The sequence below is a fragment of the Balaenoptera musculus genome, chromosome 6 (genome assembly GCF_009873245.2).
Source record: "Balaenoptera musculus isolate JJ_BM4_2016_0621 chromosome 6, mBalMus1.pri.v3, whole genome shotgun sequence".
NCBI classification, from domain to species: domain Eukaryota; kingdom Metazoa; phylum Chordata; class Mammalia; order Artiodactyla; family Balaenopteridae; genus Balaenoptera; species Balaenoptera musculus.
The window spans coordinates 69,950,095-69,969,691 of record NC_045790.1 but is presented as its reverse complement, the minus strand read 5'-3'; the positions used below and the strand labels follow the sequence as shown (position 1 = coordinate 69,969,691).

General features: G+C 35.5%; 1 protein-coding gene and 1 long non-coding RNA gene across 2 annotated transcripts in view; both read left to right on the top strand.

Annotated features, from left to right (window-relative positions):
- Positions 1-13,410, top strand: part of LOC118896336 — a 206,223-nt gene extending 192,813 nt beyond the window's left edge. Inside the window, exons 5-6 of the long non-coding RNA XR_005020176.1 lie at positions 12,599-12,778; positions 13,222-13,410. This is a non-coding gene — a long non-coding RNA (uncharacterized LOC118896336). The remainder of the gene's footprint in view (positions 1-12,598; positions 12,779-13,221) is intronic.
- Positions 13,411-17,404: 3,994 nt separating this feature from the next.
- LOC118896335 (60S ribosomal protein L23-like) lies at positions 17,405-18,723 on the top strand. Its single transcript, XM_036854129.1, has 2 exons — positions 17,405-17,434; positions 18,228-18,723. The coding sequence occupies exons 1-2, from the start codon at positions 17,420-17,422 to the stop codon at positions 18,669-18,671; spliced, it is 459 nt and encodes a 152-aa protein (XP_036710024.1). The 5' UTR covers positions 17,405-17,419; the 3' UTR covers positions 18,672-18,723.
- Positions 18,724-19,597: the final 874 nt, after the last annotated feature.

Here is a 19,597-nt window from a genome sequence, read left to right as displayed (position 1 = left end):
CAACCAGCTCCTCCAAGCACGAAGCATGAAGTTTGGGCATCTGTTTGTTTATTATATGTTCCAGGTGGTTCTGAAAATTAGAGAAGTTTGGGAAATAATGTAAAATAAGGACCATAGTTTTCAACATTTTGCTTCTACCCAAAGTCCTAACCAGGCAAAGAACAAATGCTGTTATGAAACTAATAAATAATGGTAGATACATATTTGTTCTTACAAAGAATTCCAGAGCATTGTGACAAAAACAATTTGATATAAATTTCATAGTTTTCTGTTAAAATAAGTTTTATGCTTCAGATATTTTTGCTGTGGCTACAATGAGGAAAAACATACATACCTGGCCATTTAAAGGTTCTGTCAGTTTAGAATTTTAGGCCATTTCTATGCAATGCAGGGGGCAGTCTAATAGAGGCTGCAGAGTGAAATGGGCAGTCTGACATGAAACTGTGGAAGAAAACTGACAGATGTAGTGAGTGTAAGAATGGCGTAATGCTGAATAGGCTGTTTTGTAACAGAAAAAAGAGAGCATTTCAAAACTAGTTAACTTAGTTATGAGACTTTAACTAGGTCAAAAACTTATAAGTGTTTGTGAATACTTTTAACACTGTAGAGACTGTCAAAAATTTATCACGTGGTTAAATCACAGGTTTGAATCATGGAGTCTGAGGAAATTCCTAGCTTAGGAGATGGAAGTAAATAAAAATACACCAAAATAGACAGATTTTTTTTCTATACAAATATAAGTTTTTATAAAAGTTTTTAGCATTTCTTATTAAACTATACATTTATAAATGGTTAGAAGTCATGAAAACTCTACTTTGTTATGTCTCCATATTCAGTGTATCCAGACACAAAGAATGAGATTGGAGTTAAGGAAACCTGATATTGAGTTCCAGCAAAGATACTTAATATGTGCTGTTTGTCAGTCCACTTGATATTTCTGAGGCCCAGTCTTCTCATCTCTAAAATGGAAATAATAGTACCTCTCTTGTTAGGACAGCCATATGTCTCATACCTTCTCTCACTTGTGGACACAAGTCTGATTATGGAAAAACCTTTAATTAGAATCTCAAAATTAGTGTAAAGCCCTCACAGTTTAATGCAGTTACACATCACAGATAAATGTTACTGCCTTGATTCCTAGAGTAATAAAGTAATAAAAAATTAGATACTACGTCCTGGAGAGATAATGCTCAAGTGAAGTCAAAAGCACATTAATCTCATGACATTTGGCATTTGCAAAAGACATACAGTTTGGGGTATGTTATGGTAATGTACTGAAAGAGTCAAGTTAGTACTTAGCTGGATTTTTATGCTGCTAAGCCTTTTAGATATTTTTTCACAGTAGCATATTTTGTTTGCTATTGATTCCCTCAATTATTCGTTCAACAGATGCTTTTTTGAGACCATACTATGTGTCAGACACTATACAAGATGTGAAAGATTCAGTGGTCAGAAGACCACTGAAGGTGGGGTGAACAGGCAACAAGTGAACAAATAATGTAACCCACTATGATGTCGTTTAATAATAACGTAAGATGATATATCACATACCATTATAGATTGTGTTACATGTTGTGAAGAAAAAAAACAAAGTGATTAGCTGGTGAGTAACTATAGTGTCATCATAGGTAGGACTGTTCAGGGAGATATTTCTGGGCCAGTAGCATTTGAACTTCCCTAATATGAAAGAGAAAACAACATGTCAGCCATGAAGATACACACCAAGAAGGCATTCTTAGGTGGGAGTAGAAGTCCTGTGAAGTTGGAATATAACTAGGCAGGGGGAGAATGGCATGAATTGAGGTTGGAGAATTAAGATAGATACCCAATATGCAGGGCCTTGTAGGCTATGGAAAGTAGTTTGGATTTTTATCTAAAAGCAACAGGAAGTCATTAAAGGGTTTTAAGTGAGAGGAAGGCAATATTTATAAAGTAAAAGACTGGAAGTAGTCCAAATGTCCACAAATAGATGACTGGTTGAATAAATTATGGTATATCCACAAAATGTACCTCTAAACAGGAATAAGAAACATCTCTCTAATGGCTATGTATCTAGCATACACCATGAAGTAAAAAAAAGTAAGGTGGAGACAAGTATATACAGTACGCTATCATTCGTCTTCAAGAAGGGGGAAAACATGAATACACAGGCATGTACACAAATATGCCTATAATGAAAAAGGAAGATAAACCAAAACTAGTTTTAAAAAATCGGTTACATAGAAGGGGAGGAGGAGACTAGGGTGAAATGGATTAGAATGGAAGTGAGACTTCTCTCTATTCTGTAGTTTTGATTTTGGAATTGTGTAAATGTTTTTATAGTAATAGAACATAACAAATGTAAGCAGAAAGAAATCCTTAAGAATTGAAAGCAAAATAAAACAAATGAAAAGAACTGCATATTGGGGGCTAAACTGCACAAATGGGCATTATATCAAGTAATTTTAAGCCTGATCTTAGCCAAAAGTCTGAGAAGCAATTATATCAAGTGATTTTAAAACACAGTAATTTGTATTATATGTCTCCAGTGGGATATAGCCTAAGGAGAAAAACACTCAAAGTTCTTAAACCATTTTTAGTAATTATATTGTTATTCTGTAACTATTTGTGTGTGTCTCCCTATATTTGACAAACAAATCATTTAAACACACATATTAGGATGAGCAAAAATACTTGTGCTACTGTTGTTAGGATCCAAGACATTCACTATAAGAGAAAAGATATGCAAACATAAGACTAATAAAGTCAAATTAATATTGGAGTTGGAAATTTGAATATGAGTTCATGGTGTATTTTATCTTCAACTTTTTCTAAAATCTGTCCAATGAGAAAGTCTAGAAACAATGATCAACACAGTAGCCATGAGCATCACTAGTGCTTAAATTAAGGTCTTTAAATATCATTTCTCCTAAAGGAACCAAAGTTTTTGAAAAATTGGATGCTTCCAGGTGTGGGGCAAGAAATGTATAAGGAAAACATAGAAGACCATATCATACCAGAAAGGGTGGAAGCATTTAGGTCATGTCATCAAAACTCTGGATTCAATCTGAAGTGGTTCAACTGGCCAAAAGACAATTTGAACAACAGCAATAATAAATAATTAAAATAAAATAAATATGTTAAGATCTATGATTTCATAATAATACCCAGTAAGAAAAAAAAAATGTATCAGTCACCTGTAGGATGCTAGAAAACAAAGCCATTCTTCTAAAAATCCGTAAATAAGGGAAAAGATTTCCCAGTTATCCTGTATTTCCTGTACAAATTCACCTCCACATTAACAGCTTAGATAATGAGAGAAAGTTATTCTTTATAGATGTATCCCAGCAAATAAATGAAAAAATAGTGTAAAATTAGCATATAACCATTTTGCAACCCTTAATAAATAATGGATTTAGTTTACAATCATCAGCAATAGCTAAAACTACTAATGAATTATAGGTGGAGACCATTATTATGAATGTACCAGGCTGACAAAACCTTAACCTACTGATCACTTTTAACATCTCAAAAACAGTGACAATCAGAGTGTGACTTTTGATGTGTTGTACTAGGAAATACAAATATCACCCATGAACTATTCTCGCCACAATATGAACCAGAAATCCTTTTAGTACCTAATCTAACTACCAGGTTTCAGAAAACATATGAGTCAAAGGAAAATGTTCAAAGATGCCATTATAGAGGACATGCAATCACAAAAATTCAGAGTGAGGGACACTACAGATCAAATGAAAATATAGTTAAGACAAGTGATAATTGATGATAATGGATTAATTATTAAATCCAGATTCATTGTACTATTCTCTCTACTTTTGAATATGTGTGACATTTTTCAATAATGACATTTAAAAGAAAAAATAAGAGGCATGTGAAGCTCTCACTTACATTTAGGAAATTTGGCAGAGGGGCATAGGTGAAAGCAGTAGACCAGTTAGGAGGTTTCTGTAGTGAGGCAGAAGAGAGATGATGGTGGTTTATACTAAAAAGTGGCAGTGAAGATTGAGAACTGAAAGGATTTGATATATTTAGAAGAAGTAGAGTCAGTAGTACTTCTAATTGATTGGATTGGGGGTTGAAGGAAAGAAAGTCATCAAGAATACCTCCCAGGACTTCTGTTGGAAATCTGGGTCGATGGTGATGTCTTTTGCCGAGATTGAGAAGACTGGGAAATGGTGGATTGCCACATGGAAGGGTGAGGTAAGAAGTAATCAAGAGTTCTGTTTGGCGCATTTTAAGTCTGAGACATCTATTACACATTCTTTGTTGTAAATAAAAACAAATCAAAACCAGAACAAAGAAGTCTCTTGGAATGTGACTAGGTAATTATTATGCTTTGATAACTTGATAGAAAGGCTGAACATGACAGCAGTAGTTCCCATTGGGGTACATATTTATTTATATCCAGCTTATCTAAAGTCTTAGCCAACTAATCTAAAAACATTGAGCACTGAGTTTCCCTTATATTTTCTGAATTCAGCGAGAACTGATTAACCCATTTAGAAAGAGCTGAACCTATCTTTGTATGTAGCTAGTTATGTTCTAATGCATACATTCAGCAATGCCATGAGGCTGTCCATCTGCAAACTGCCAGAAATAAGCTGTCCAAATTCAGAGAACTTCTTATTTTAAGGCTTAAAAATGACACTGATTTAAAGATTGCTTTTGCTGATTTGATAAACTGTAAGTTGAAATAATTACATTAATGTAGCACATTGTCATGCCAACAATTTTTCTAAAAAGATAAAAGAAAAAACATAATTGCCTTTAACCTGTATGTGTTAACAGAATAAAGCGTGGTCTTGAAAGTCAATTTCTGACCACCTTCAAAGTGCTACACTAGAAAAAAGTGAGTGGAAAAAAAGTGTTAAGTGTTAACTTCCCCTGGGTGAATGATACCTTCTAGGACAATGTATAAGGGTAAGAGATTCCAAGGATTGGGAAAGAAATGCCATTTTTAGGTGGTCTACCACAGTTGTCTATTTGCCAAGAGTGGGTAAAAATAGCAAAGAAATAAGGGCACAGTTCAAAAGTTAGTAGGACAGTCAATCCATACAAATGACCCACTTGGGAGGTGAGACTGCACCGCAGACAGGGAAGAATCATCAATGAAGAGCCCAGGAAACAGGGAGAAGCACAAGGCCCTGAAGCAAGGCAGAGGAGAACTAATTTTGAGAGTTTCAAGCCCTTTCCAGGGGAGTGCTTTGACAGGAGGCCTAGCCTGGTCCCTCAAGGGGCTAAAGAGTATCAGATGCTATCCGCAAGTCCATTACCCTCTCTGGGCAATCAGCCAAGTTGGACCAATCCATTTGCCAAAAAGCCCCCCCCTTCTCCCCCACCCATGTCTTCTGCCTTCAGGATGGGCCCTTTTGTCTTTTCCTAGTGTTTCCAAAATGGAGAAATATATAGATGGTTTCGTTCTTTCTCAACTTTGACCACAGCTTTAATCTTGACTTCATGAGAACACCATCTATTTGTCATCACCACAACCAGCAGTAATAAGAAAAATAATTCCTACAGTAGTAAATCCTTGCTTAACAGATTTTTATTTTAAAATAGGCTTAACTTTTTTTTTTTTCATTTTAAAGAAAAGTTTTTGGCAACAGGTATATCACACCTGAATCTGTTGGGTTCTGTATTTTTAAACAGTTCTGACATATTCTTTTCCTTTTTATAATACATGCTGAGTGGGAATGGATCATGGCCAGTCCTAAAATACGGACTAGGCAGCTCTTGGAATTTCAAAGGCAGTACAGTCATAGCAAGGTTTCTAATAGGATGAACATAAAATAAGAGAAATATTTTATTTATTATTTTTAAAGTTTCATTCACAGAAAGACTATTTTTAAGTAGACATAAGTAAATCAAAATGGGGAATGTTTCTGGTTTAAACAAACATTGGAATTTAAAACAACAAAAATTTTCCAACTTATAAAACAACTCACCCTAAAGTTGCCCAATGAGAATTTAATAATCAACAATAGTTTTTCTTTGAAAAAACTCATGAGTTATAGTGGTTCACAGTACAAAGTGACAGGCCAAGATACAAAACAGCTTTATTTTGAATTTTCTGTTCCTTGTCAAGTTATTCTTGATAACATCTGAATCATTAAAGCTTAGAATATTTTTTTAACGCTGATATGTGATAGCCCTAGTCCCTGAGTGATATCTGGCAAGAAAATATGCCTAATATTCATAAATCAGAGCCATGGCGTTTTAAAAAAGAAAAAGACATGGAAAGGGAAATTTTGCTGTTTTTCAGCACATGAATGTTGTTGGGTGGGTATTTGATGGCCCAGAAAGGGGTGGTGAGTTTCTAGGACTTTTGGCCTTGACTAGAAGACCCTTGGGTTACCTGAACTGACAAACTAATGCTAAAACAATTCTTTTAAACAAACCATCGTGAACCTCACACGGAAGGTAAAAACCCATCACAGTGCAGCTCCACAAACAGCCTGGTGTCGTCAAATTGCAGGTAACCTCGGCAAGGTTTTTAGTCCTCTAATGCTTTCGCTTCCACACAAGGAACTGTAAAAATAGGAGCTCTTGGATGCATTAGAGGAGACCTTTCTCCTCTCACTGAACAACACTTTATTTTGCTTCATTCAGTGATCCAAGCATTGCCACTTTACTCCCGTCTCAGTGTTTTCTATATTAACACTATTTTTTTTCAGATGCATCCATCTAAACCATCCAAATCTGTACATATTAACATTGCTGAGCAGCAACTCTGGGAGGATGTCCACCCTGACCTTTCCTTTTCCTGACACAGTTTCCATTTCCAGGTTTATTTTTGATATCATAGATGTTGCTATAACAGCCAACAGCCTTGCCTTTAGGTTTCTCTTCTCAACTCTAGAAATAATTCCTCCTCTAACAATTGATGGAGTGAAATACCTGTGAGAATTACAGGCGTCGGTGTAGTGGAAATTTTCTCTGCTTATTGTATTGCCCAAGTACTGAAAGATCAAAATATAGGTTTACGAACAAAACTATATTGGCTAAAACCCTGTGTTTTCTACAAAATTCTAGCTTTCCTTTTTTCCCTTTCTCTTACACATACCCAAAATTACATACATAGATAATTTTATACTTCATTAAGAAGTGTTTCTCTATAAAATTTCCTTTATTCGATAGCACACAGTAAAAAGAACTTGGTGAAAAAAAACCTGGAAATAACCTAAATATCCATCCACAGTAGACTGGGTAAATAAACTGTTAGACTCATACATAAAATACTATACAATATGAAAACATAATGTGCTACATTTTCTTTTAATAAAACATATATTAACTAAAATAAACCAAAGGAGCAGAGTTGAATGTATAGTATGCCATATATTATAGAAATAATTATGTGTTTATATACATATATAGTCTGCCATATGAATTAGAAGTATTTAAACAGATACATAAGAAACTATTCAGTTGCCTTTAGGAAGTAGATATAGGGAACATTAGTTATAGGTGAGTTGAGATCTTTTATTTCAATTCTGTCTGCTCTTTTTAGTTTTGTTTGCCATATTCATATATTACTTGTATTAGACATATACATTAAAAAGAAGGCTTACCTGGATTTTTTGAACATTCCAACTGACATCCAGCTCAATTCCATGATTACTGAAAAAAAATGGAGGCACACATAGTATATAGTGTGGTGTTGTGGAAGGAAACTCCAGAACTTTAGATTTTATTAATGTCATTTTATGACCATGTGTAAATCACTCATCTACTGACACCTGATTGCCTCATCTGTAAAATGTGAAAAAGTAGCTCCATCTACCACAACTTTCATTTACCACTCAATGTTGTGACGGAAATAAAATAAACTCCCTTGTGAATCTTGCAGGGCTACTGTAGGTGTGAAATTTTCTAATAGAGATCATGTTCACTTTCAGATTTCACATTAATTGAATCTGACTTTATCCCAGGAATTTCACATTTGTTCTTACTTGGTATTTTTCAGTGGGAAGCTATATTCCACTAACATCTGAGTAGTAAGAAGAACCATGATCACGATAGTATATGCCTAATCTAAAATTGCAAATTTTGGTAACAGGTACATAAATGAATAAACTGTATTAATAAAAAAAATGTAGTTAATAGATACATGACATTGTAATAAATTCACTCCTCATAAATTTTTTTAAAATTATTTATTTATTTATTTATTTATTTATTTATTTTTATTTATGGCTGTGTTGGGTCTTCGTTTCTGTGCGAGGGCTTTCTCTAGTTGCGGCAGGTGGGGGCCACTCTTCATCGCGGTGCGTGGGCCTCTCACTATCGCGGCCTCTCTTGTTGCAGAGCACGGGCTCCAGACGCGCAGGCTCAGTAGTTGTGGCTCACGGGCCTAGTTGCTCCGTGGCATGTGGGATCTTCCCAGACCCGGGCTCGAACCCGTGTCCCCTGCATTGGCAGGCAGATTCTCAACCACTGCGCCACCAGGAAAGCCCTCCTCATAAATTTTTATGCTTACTTACCTATAATAATAACAAAAGTTGTTGTTTACTAAATACAAAGCATGGTCCAGAAACTTAATGATGTTATATTTGTTACTTATTTCTCAGACCACATTTTTAGGCAATTATTACTAGTATCTTTGTTTGGGTAAACAAAGTAAGAGTGAGTGATGTTAATTTCCTTGTCCTGGATCACACAAGTAGTGACTGAAGTCTGATTATGACTCAAATCTGTCCAAATATCTTTTCCCATCCTAAACTATCAGGCTTAAACCAAATTTCAACCCACATCCATCTCTCCACCTCTCATTATCTTAAGCAACACTACCAACTATAATGTCTACTCTGAGGGCAGTGATCTTTTTTTCAGTGGGACTATAAGTAGAAAATTCTACCTTTATGAAAATCTGGTAGTTCTTTTAAGGAATATTATTCATACTTTATGAGCCAAACTTTTATGAATTTACCACATGTTTGTAACCAAACTTTCAGAGATGGGGACATGACTTTACACTCAGAGGTGCTCATTTTGCCATCATAGACAGCAGCAATTCATGTGTCTGACACAAATGTCTAAATATAGTACCTCTTGGTATTGAAGTACATATGGAATGATAAGCAGCTTTTAAAAATCATTCTTTTGTAAAACTTTTAGTGATATTGAAAAAAGTTTATGACAATGCAATGTAAAGTTGGAAATACATGTGTGTATAAAATAGAAAAAGATGACTGCTAGGAAAATCATCAAATTATAAGCATGTGAGTAGTGGTTGTTTCTGTTTTCTTCTTAATATTGTGGTATGTATTTAATATTTACAAAAATAAGAATACATTATTTTTATAATGTAAAGGCTTTTTAAAAAATTAAGATAAATAATATCTAATCATACTAAATCTTTCATTCTTAAGTTGCTTCATTCTCTTTAAGCTTGAGACTCTAAGCATACGACTATGCCACCACCTCTAATAGACAAAATGAAACGAAAACAAAGTTTTATGTGTAAAATCTTTGTCTTATATTGCTTAACTGTTGGTACCCTTGATTCTTAAAGACTAGAGATTTCTGATATTACATTTCTTTTATAAATATTTCTAAGAACCATAATACTCATTGAATGTTGGAACAATATCTCTAAATGCCTAAGGTGACTTCCATTTTCTAAAACATGAACTACAGTTGTTCATTTTATTAAACTTGACTCTATTTCCAGACCTTTGCTATGCTGCAATAAACTCATTTTTGTGTCTTTGAGCACACATGCAAGTAAACCTAAAAAATACAACACCTTGATCCACCATTGCTGGGTCAAAAGGTGTGATCGGTTTTTTTTGGGTTTTTTTGTTTTTTCTTTTTAAAGAATTCCCACATTTGAAGTTTTTTTAAAGGCTTTTTAAATTAATTAATTAATTTATTTATTTTTGGCTGTGTTGGGTCTTCGTTTCTGTGCGAAGGCTTTCTCTAGTTGCGGCGAGCGGGGTCCACTCTTCATCGCGGTGCGAGGGCCTCTCACTGTCGTGGCCTCTCCTGTTGCGGAGCACAGGCTCCAGACGCGCAGGCTCAGTAGTTGTGGCTCACGGGCCTAGTTGCTCCGCGGCACGTGGGATCTTCCCAGACCAGGGCTCGAACCCGTGTCCCCTGCATTGTCAGGCAGATTCTCAACCACTGCGCCACCAGGGAAGCCCATGTGGGAGGTTTTAAAGTTCAGACACTGCTAAGGTATTATCCAAAGGTAATGCACCTGTATATACACTTGTATATACATATATAATTTTTTTCAACCCTTTAAAAATGTAAAAAAAAAAAAAAAATCTTAGCTCGTTAGTCATACACAGTATGTTTTGGGTAGATCCTCTTTAGACCCAGAAGTAACACTTCACTTCTGCTCTTGATCTATTGGTGAGAACTAGTCACATTGCCCCTGCTAGATGTGGGAGGACTAGGAAATGTGGTTGACTTATACGCTCATTAAGAGAATGGGGTTGATCCAAATCTCATCAGTCCTACCATCAGCACCATTTCCTTAGGCTTTGCTTAGAATTCTTTTTGACCTTGGTTTAGGATAGGATCCCTGGTTATTAAAGACATGCTATCTGGGGCTCCTGACATCCATAATACTTTTCTTGCTACCACTAATTAGTGAAAGGGGAAATGATTTACTGGCAACCTAGAGAGAATTAGTATAATCTAAAAGTTTAACCAGGTTTCATGTACAATTTCTCACTTATTTCAGTGATTGAAGGAAGAGGGTGAATGAATAAATCATTTCAAGAATTCACAGGTCTTAATTCATGTCCAAGAGGGCAACAGCAGTGTTTCCTGCCAGGTGTGAGGAGGGATTCTAGTTGGAGTGTCAGGGAATCAGTCTGATTAAGCAGCTTTGAACTTCTATTCTCTTTTTGCATCTAAGAAGCTGAGGAAACTGAACAGATTTTGTATAACTGTGGCAAATAAATCCTCACCTACTTCTGAATTCAGCAAATATCAAGGTTAAGTGAAAAACAGAACAGTTCTAGATAATCATTTCAATATATTTGAAGGGATGAATTTCTATAATAAAAAAACAGCTGAACTTTTCATAAATAAATTCATAATTATTCTAAAGGAATTAGTAAAAAATTAAATGCCTATTTATTTCTGTTTATTCACATCTTAGTAATTTCAACAGTGAAAGTAATTTTATAGAATAGTATTGGGACAGTTACCAGAGGGGAAAGTATTTGGAGAAACTGAAAATCACTATATGTTTGTTGTTTTAAAAAAATGTCATTTTTTTTCTCCCAGGGGAACACATTTTTGCTGTTTTTTGCTATGCTGTCACAAGGTACTTCGTACTTACCCTGCAATCCTCAGTAAATGCCAACTGAATGATCTCTGAGGGAGATGACTTTAATTCTACCTCTGTTTCTAATTTCCTCACCAGCCAATTCTTGATAGAAAGTCTGAGCTTTAATGATACAGGACAATAGAGACAGTGACATACTGCCTTCCATACAGAAATTGGGGGAAATTTTTTCTAAGAAAAACATAGTGCAGTTTCTTAGGGCTGCATCTTTGCTATACTCTGCTTGCTTTGAGACGGTGAGCCTAAACCAGCATAACTTTTTTAAGAAAGTTCTGGATGACTGAACTCATATTTCTCCATACAGCTTGCCATCTGTCCTTCTATAATTCTTTTTGTTTTTAATTTGGTTACAGCCTCAGAAAATCCTAAGATTTCCATCTGAAAGTTATGCCATAAAAGATGCTGTTTGAGGGCAGGGACTGACTCTTGCACGCATTTGTAATGCTAACATTTTCTAGTGCAGTGGTTTTCACACAACGAAGGCATAATATTTAGAATGAGGACAATTTCTTTTCTCGTACAAGAGGCTTTTGATTGAATCAGTGCACATGGTTATTGTGTTGCAATAAGTATCTTTCCCCTTCCAAAATTCTTATCTTCGCTCTCACCATTCACCTCGCTGGGAACATAACACATGCTCATCTACCCATCCAGTTGAATAAAAACCGTACTTCTAAAAAAAAAAAAAAAAACCCGTACCTCTCTTTTGAGTGAAGAATTTAAAGTTGTAAAATGAAAATTTCCAAGGGTTCTGTCTTCCTCTGAAATTGCACTGTCCCTAATCATACATGTTTTTATGAGCTTTAATATTTGTACATTGGATTTTTATGCCCCGTCTTCTTCCAGTTGATCACAAACTCCTTAAGAGAACAAGCTTTAATCAGTCTGTTTTTTTCCAGAGTACCCAGCAGAAATCCTTGCACATAATAAATATCCAATAAGTATGTGTTGAATATAAAATTAAAGGGCAAACATTTTTCCTTAATTTATTTCCCAAACTAGAGATTCAAATAGTTGAATGATTATTTGAGGAATGTCCAAAAACTAAGGTAAACGGGCTTTTTTTTTCTTGGACATGATCATTGTGAACAAAAATGAAAGTACTATTCTAAAGATTAGATAATACATTACTTTCTAGTGCCAATATCCAAGGCCTTAAAAGAAGCTGTTTTATGAAAATGGTGCATGCTCTGTCTTCTGTTGCTGATCACTTTTCCCTCACATTTCCCACAAATATTTACAGAATTTAAGATGATGAATAAATAAATGTCAAATTTAAAAAATCTCTTCTAGGCCTTCTCCACCTTGAGAAGCTGGATCACAAGCGCTAAAGCCATTTCTGCTTCCCTGTGTACATGTTCCTGGCTGGTTAGATGGCTGATAAAGTACAGTAAGCCCTTATCCTCAGAAGGTGCATTGCTCAAAACCTGATGTGAATGAAATATGCCAGACAGAGAAAGTCAGAGACTCATGGTATCACTTATATGTTGAATCTGAAAAAAAAAAAAAATCAAATTTATAGAAATAAAGAGTAGAAAAGTGGTCACCAGGGACTGGGCAGGGGTGTGGGGGGCATGGGGGAAATAGGAGACGATGGTAAAAGGGTACAAATTTTCAGCTATGAGATGAATAAGGTTGGAAGGTTGAAGGATCTAATATAACATGGTGACTATAGTTCATAACACTGTATTATATAATGTAAGTTTGCTAAGAGAGTAGAAATGAAATGTTCTCACCAAAAAAAAAAAAAAAAAAAATCCAAAAAACCAAATGCATAGATATATACATATATATGTGTAAATAGATAGATATACCTCAGTAAAACTAGAAAAGAAAACTTCATGTATACAGACCATAAATGTCACTGAAACAAGATGTCATCATGGGAAAAAACAGTAAAACTTGTCTCTTTTCAGTTCAATGGTCCACGTTCAAATATTATCTGCACAAGATTTCCCATCTCACTGCCTGGGAGGTATTTGAAGTTCAAAGATACCAAAAATGTGACAAAACAGAAAACAGCTCTAAAACAGAAACACAGAAGAATTAGTAGGTGTTTTCTGGATGAGTCAGTAAGTTTCAGACTTTCTCTACCTTTATTTAATTTGTTGGCAATTCAGTTTTTTTGTTTTATTCATATTTTAAAATTTATTTTATTTATTTAGGCTGCGTTGGGTCTTCACTGCTGCTCGCAGGCTTTTCTCTAGTTGCAGCGAGCAGGGGCTACTCTTCGTTGAGGAGCGCGGGCTTCTCATTGTGGTGGCTTCTGTTGTTGCAGAGCATGGGCTCTGGGCGCACGGGCTTCAGTAGTTGCGGCACGTGGACTCAGTAGTTGTGGCTCACGGGCTCTAGAGCACAGGTTCAGTATTTGTGGCTCACGGGCTTAGTTGCTCCACAGCATGTGGGATCTTCCCAGACCAGGACTCAAACCCGTGTCCCCTGCATTGGCAGGCGGATTCTTACCACCGCACCACCAGAGAAGTCCTTGTTTGTTTTTTATGACTTGCATTTATCTGCGCAGAGATAAGGAAAGCAAGCAAAATAACTTTGCTAATTCTAATCATGAAGTCACATCATTTTTTTGATGATTTTAAGTGGTCTGGAGATGGCAGTTAAACCCTATATGACTTTGGTACCTTAAAATATAGCAACTATGTCTTTCAGAACCTTGAGGAACTACCAAACTTATGATCGTTACAAACTACCAAAGTTATGTAAAGAGGTTGATTAGGACTAAGACTTAATAAGTCTTACTATTATGTTCCTGTCTCAAGGCAAAGTCATCAGTTAGAGAACTCTGCTCAGATATCACTATAATTTTTGTGAATTAATTTATATCTACATAATACCTATTCCTTGGACTTCTTGGTATCTAAGAATGATGACATGGGACAAAGACAGACTCTCTGGACACTTCTTTCCATATATATTGACAGTGTTCAAGAAGTATTAGAGGGACTTCCCTGGTGGCGCAGTGGTTAAGAATCCACCTGCCAATGCAGGGGACACATGTACGAGCCCTGGTCTGGGAAGATCCCACATGCCGCAGAGCAACTAAACCTGTATGTCACAACTACTGAGCCTGCACTCTAGAGCCCGTGAGCCACAACTACTGAGCCTGAGTGCCACAACTACTGAGCCCACGTGCCACAACTACTGAAGCCCGAGCACCTAGAGCTCGTGCTCTGCAACAAGAGCCACCGCAGTGAGAAGCCCGCGCACCACAATGAAGTGTAGCCCCTGCTCGCCTCAGCAAAGACCCAACACAGCCAAAAATAAATAATAAATAAATAAATTTATTTAAAAAAAGAAGTGTTTGAGATTAGCCATTGCTTGCATCCTTCCCATGAAAAACTGCTTAATGATGGCTTTAGTATGCTTCTACGAGCTTGTCAAGGATCTGAACAGTATTGAGCTTTCTACAAGCCGTTCTTGTCTATTATTTATATTCTAAGTGGGTATTTTTCCAATGAATTCTTAATTTCTGAAATGTCTAAAGATTTGAAAATTACAGGTTTTACCTCAGCAAACAGTTCTGTCCATAGACAGATGAAAATATACTGACACGGAGACAGGAAATTGTTTCTAAACGGTCAGGATCTGACTGCATATTTACAAGTGAGTATTCTAGTGAATCGTGTAACATCAACATTCCTTATGTCTACATGGAATAAAGACCTTCATCGTATTCTCAGAGACACAAACTCCTTCCACCTTTTTAAACCCCTGTAGTACACGAAGCTTTCTGTTCAAGGCTTCCACTTAAAGTCTTTTCTTTATTATGTTCCTACAGGGATTTCAAGGGTTGCTTCTAGATCTCTTTCTTTCTACTTCAGTTTTGAAAAAATTCTACTGGGGTTTCTATTTTTATGTTACTTCACCAGATGTCCAAACCATTTAAGACATGGCCTCTAAATCCTTGACAGCTATTTGAGGGTGTTAGTATGTTCTCAATTCATTTCGGTTTTTGTCTGAGCTTGTCTCGCATTTTGCTGTGGAAAGAATAAAACAAACATCTAAGGGGGGTCAACTGGGTGCAAGTCACAGTGCTAAGCACTGGGGGACAATAATAATAAGACCTGTTCCTGCTTAAGAACTCAGACAAATAGAAGAGGGTATAATTTGTTACCATTTTTTATAAAGTCTAAGAAATTGACCTCTACAGTTTGGACTAACTCTCTTCTATCCTTTTTGAATTTCTGCTAGTGCATTCAGTACCAGTGACTGAATTCTATAGTTGTACATTCATTATTTTTATTTTTATTGAATATCTTAGGGTGACTAAGACCTTGTGACTCCTTTTACCCCACCTGCCTCTTAGCAGGGCCTCTGGCAAACTTAGTGTCCTGTCTTGTAGCCAGTATTCTAACTAAGCATATCCATAAAGGCTCTAATCTAATACTTAACCAAAACACTGATGGGCTATTCACTACCACTTTTCTACCAAATTTAATGTCATTGGTAAATATATGTACGCCTCTTTCCTAATCCTGGTCTGATTGGGGTAATTTGTTCAGATTGATAAACACAAAACTGTAAAAATGTTAAAAGTTGCTAATTTGCTTTTCCTGTCACAAGGATTCAGAACAAGTGATTTCATGTTTACCTTAAGGTTTTAGGCTAATTATCACAAACAAAGGAATGCCATCATCTTGGATTGGATTTCACCAGAGTCAACCTACTCATTTTCAAGAAGTAAGTATATTTATAAACTTTTATAAATATGTAACTTTGACATGTAAGCTGGGTATATAGTTGAAATAATTAATTGATGATACTAGAGTAGCTACAGACAAAGGATATTCATAAGGAAAAGTGTTGTATAATAAGAATTATTAATACTACTACTACTACTAACTACAACTATTATTGAGTTTTTATTGTATGTCAGATTCTAAGGTAGGCACTTTGTCTAACTAAAGACTTTTAGTTGGGTCTGACAAAAGACAAAAGTCTGAAACGTAAGAGTCTATGAAAGCAGGGAAGAGTCTGGGTAGAACCTGCAACCTGTGCAGTCACTCAGGCCCCCCTAGGTTTAATGCTTTTCAGGAGCCATGTTGAAACTCTGAATAATTTTATCTTTTAACTAATGTTTGGTAAGTGAAGTCCAGTGGGAAAATGTAGCATGTATATGAGCAGAGAAGATAAACGCTGTCTTTCCTTTCTGTCTCATTCACATATAACCTTTGCAACGCCCAGTGAGTATAGAATCCAAGTGAATCCACAACGTATTTGAGTTTAGTGGGACTCAAGGTCCCACACAATACAAGTGTACTTCTCTAAGACTAAGGGAGACACTGACAGCCCATGAGAGCCCGTGCTTTTTGTCAAACTAGAACTTGCTTCACGTGCAGGGAAAAAGGCAGTGGCATTCTAAGAAACACAAACTACCAAGGAACCCCACTGTATCCTTTCTTACTCATGATACCTTCCTATATTTGCCCATCACTTAACACTGATAAGGATGAAAAGGAAGAAAAGGGAAAGGTAGAGCAACCACACTTCCTTTTTCTTTCAATCCTTCCTTACTCATCAGTAAGCCAAAGGTAAGTGGCATTGATAGAATGTGTGCTTATCAAAAAACGAAATAAAAAAGAGTTGCGTTAGTTTTGTCCAGCATTTCTACTCTTCTGGTGTAAGCATATACAAAATATGCAATACAAATTGTGTAATTTCATCAATTATGCACACAAGTGAAATTCTCTTATATTTTCATTTAAAACTAGCATTATAAACAACACAAAGATGAATGTTAAAATTCACATTACTATTTTAACTTTTTTTTCTTTACTTGGAGTGATACTGAATAGCAAATAAAAACATTATGGAACGTCTAAAGGCAGACTGAGGAAGAAAAGAGAAAACATAGTTTAGTACTTTTAGTGACGTTTTTCTTGCTTTTTTAACATGGAACCCACATTTTCATTCTGTACAGGACCTCACAAATTATGTAGCTGGCCCTGCCAGTGGTGATACGGCACTCTCCTTGTCAGGAACCCAGGTTCCTTCTATCCTGTTACTCCATGATTTGTGGCCTCTGCTGTATTGGTCCAAGATGCAGCATCTATTTCACAGCACACATGATGGCAAAACAGATGACGGCAAAGAGAACATATGCTTTCTCTTTTGGTAAGTTTAAGAAAAATGCCACATGATTCTTCTGCCTTCATTCGTAAGTCAGAATGTAATCATAAGCACAAATACTGCAAAGGAAGATGGGAAAAGGAAGTCTTTGGTGACCATGTGTTCAGCTAAAATTTGAGGTTCTATTATTAAAGAAAAAGAGGAGAATGGATGTTGGGACACAACTAGCTGTATCTACCACACATGCAAAGGAAAAAAAAAAAAAGAGCCTATGAAGAATTATCAGTGGAAAGGCTGCAGGAGGCTGGGAATATTGTGAAAGTTGTGTTGTGAGAAAAAGAATGTCTATCAAAAAGACAGAGAAACGGAGAGAGAGAAACTAGATCAGTAACTATATATATTAGATAAAATAACAGAAGTAAAAGGGTATTAATTATTTGAAGAGAATTATAAAAAGAAGCCTAGACTGGATTCACAAAGACTGAAAAATGTGGATTTCATCACTGTTTATGTGATTTGGGCAAATTACTTTAGTTATTTAAATTATTAATTCCTACTTCATAGCATTTCTTCTAAGGATAATCAATAATATATCTAAAGTGCCTAACAGTGTCTGATGTATATTAGATACTAATTAATTCAATTTTTATTTTACTTCATTTTCATTTTAAAAACAAAAACCTCTATTATTTTTATTAATTATACTGTGCTTTTTAATCCATGGCAGACACTTTATTTTGCATAAAGTATTTTTAAGTGAAACATAAATATGAAATTCAATGCATCATAAAAAATTAAGACATTAATTCTAATAAGTAATCTGATGCATTAAAATTAGAAATATCATCCGGTGTTCAAGATGTCGAAGCAAGGACATGGTGGGTCCTCTGGTGCGAAATTCCGGATTTCCTTGGGTCTTCCGGTTGGAGCCGTGATCAACTGTGCTGACAACACAGGAGCCAAAAATCTGTATATCATCTCTGTGAAGGGGATCAATGGACGACTGAATAGACTTCCTGCTGCTGGTGTGGGTGACATGGTGATGGCCACAGTCAAGAAAGGCAAACCAGAGCTCAGAAAGAAGGTACATCCAGCAGTGGTAATTCGACAACGAAAGTCATACCGGAGAAAAGGTGGTGTGTTTCTTTATTTTGAAGATAACGCAGGGGTCATAGTAAACAATAAAGGCGAGATGAAAGGTTCTGCCATCACAGGACCAGTTGCAAAGGAATGTGCAGACTTGTGGCCCAGGATTGCATCCAATGCTGGCAGCACTGCATGATTCTTCAGTGTATTTGTAAAAGAAAAAAATGATAATAAAAATTATTTGCTCCAAAAAAAAAGAAAAATTAGAAATACCTATCTATCTATATATACATATAAAGCACACAAACTTTAAAACAAAGCATTTCATTTTTATCTTAGCTAACCTTAAACTATAACAAGGAGAGACTAATAGTCTTGAGATAATTTTTTCACATTTAAATTGATCATTTAGATGATCACATCTAGCAGCTTTGAATAATCCCTCTATTATATTAAGTAACTTACACCTCTGTTGCTAACCTGCTACTATTCAGATATTTTGAATTCATTTTATGTTTTATCCTCTATGTCCAGTGTAATGCTATGTATAATTGGTAGGTCATATTGTACAAAATCTTATAAGTACGTTTAATAAAAGCCTGAACTTAAAGCATCTCAGCATTCTGAAGAACTAAATATTTAACTAGGTCTGTATTATTACCCCCATTTTATAGATGGAATCATAGGTACAAATGTATTAAATAATTTGCTAGAGAACGTAGGTTTAGTCAATAGCAGAAATAAATTGTAATACTCACAATTTGCATTAGGAGAAAAAGTTCAGCAGAAATTTCTGCTACATCTGTATTCTACATAGAAAGCTAAATTGAAATTATTACTGCTCTCATTATTAATATTCATTCAGTATCAAAATATGCTAGGTACTATAATATACCTGAAACGAGATAAAACCCCCTAACCCCAGCCCAACTATATATCTAACCCTCCCAACTTATTACTAGTACATCCAAATGGGTGTTTTATCACCTTAATTATTTTTAAGAAATGACATCAATAGCAAAGAATCTTGTGAGTTTAATTGTTAAAGATAATACATCTCATATTCACCCAAGTAGTCTTAACCTTTTCTCCTATTATAAAAATAAAGTCAATATTTGAAAA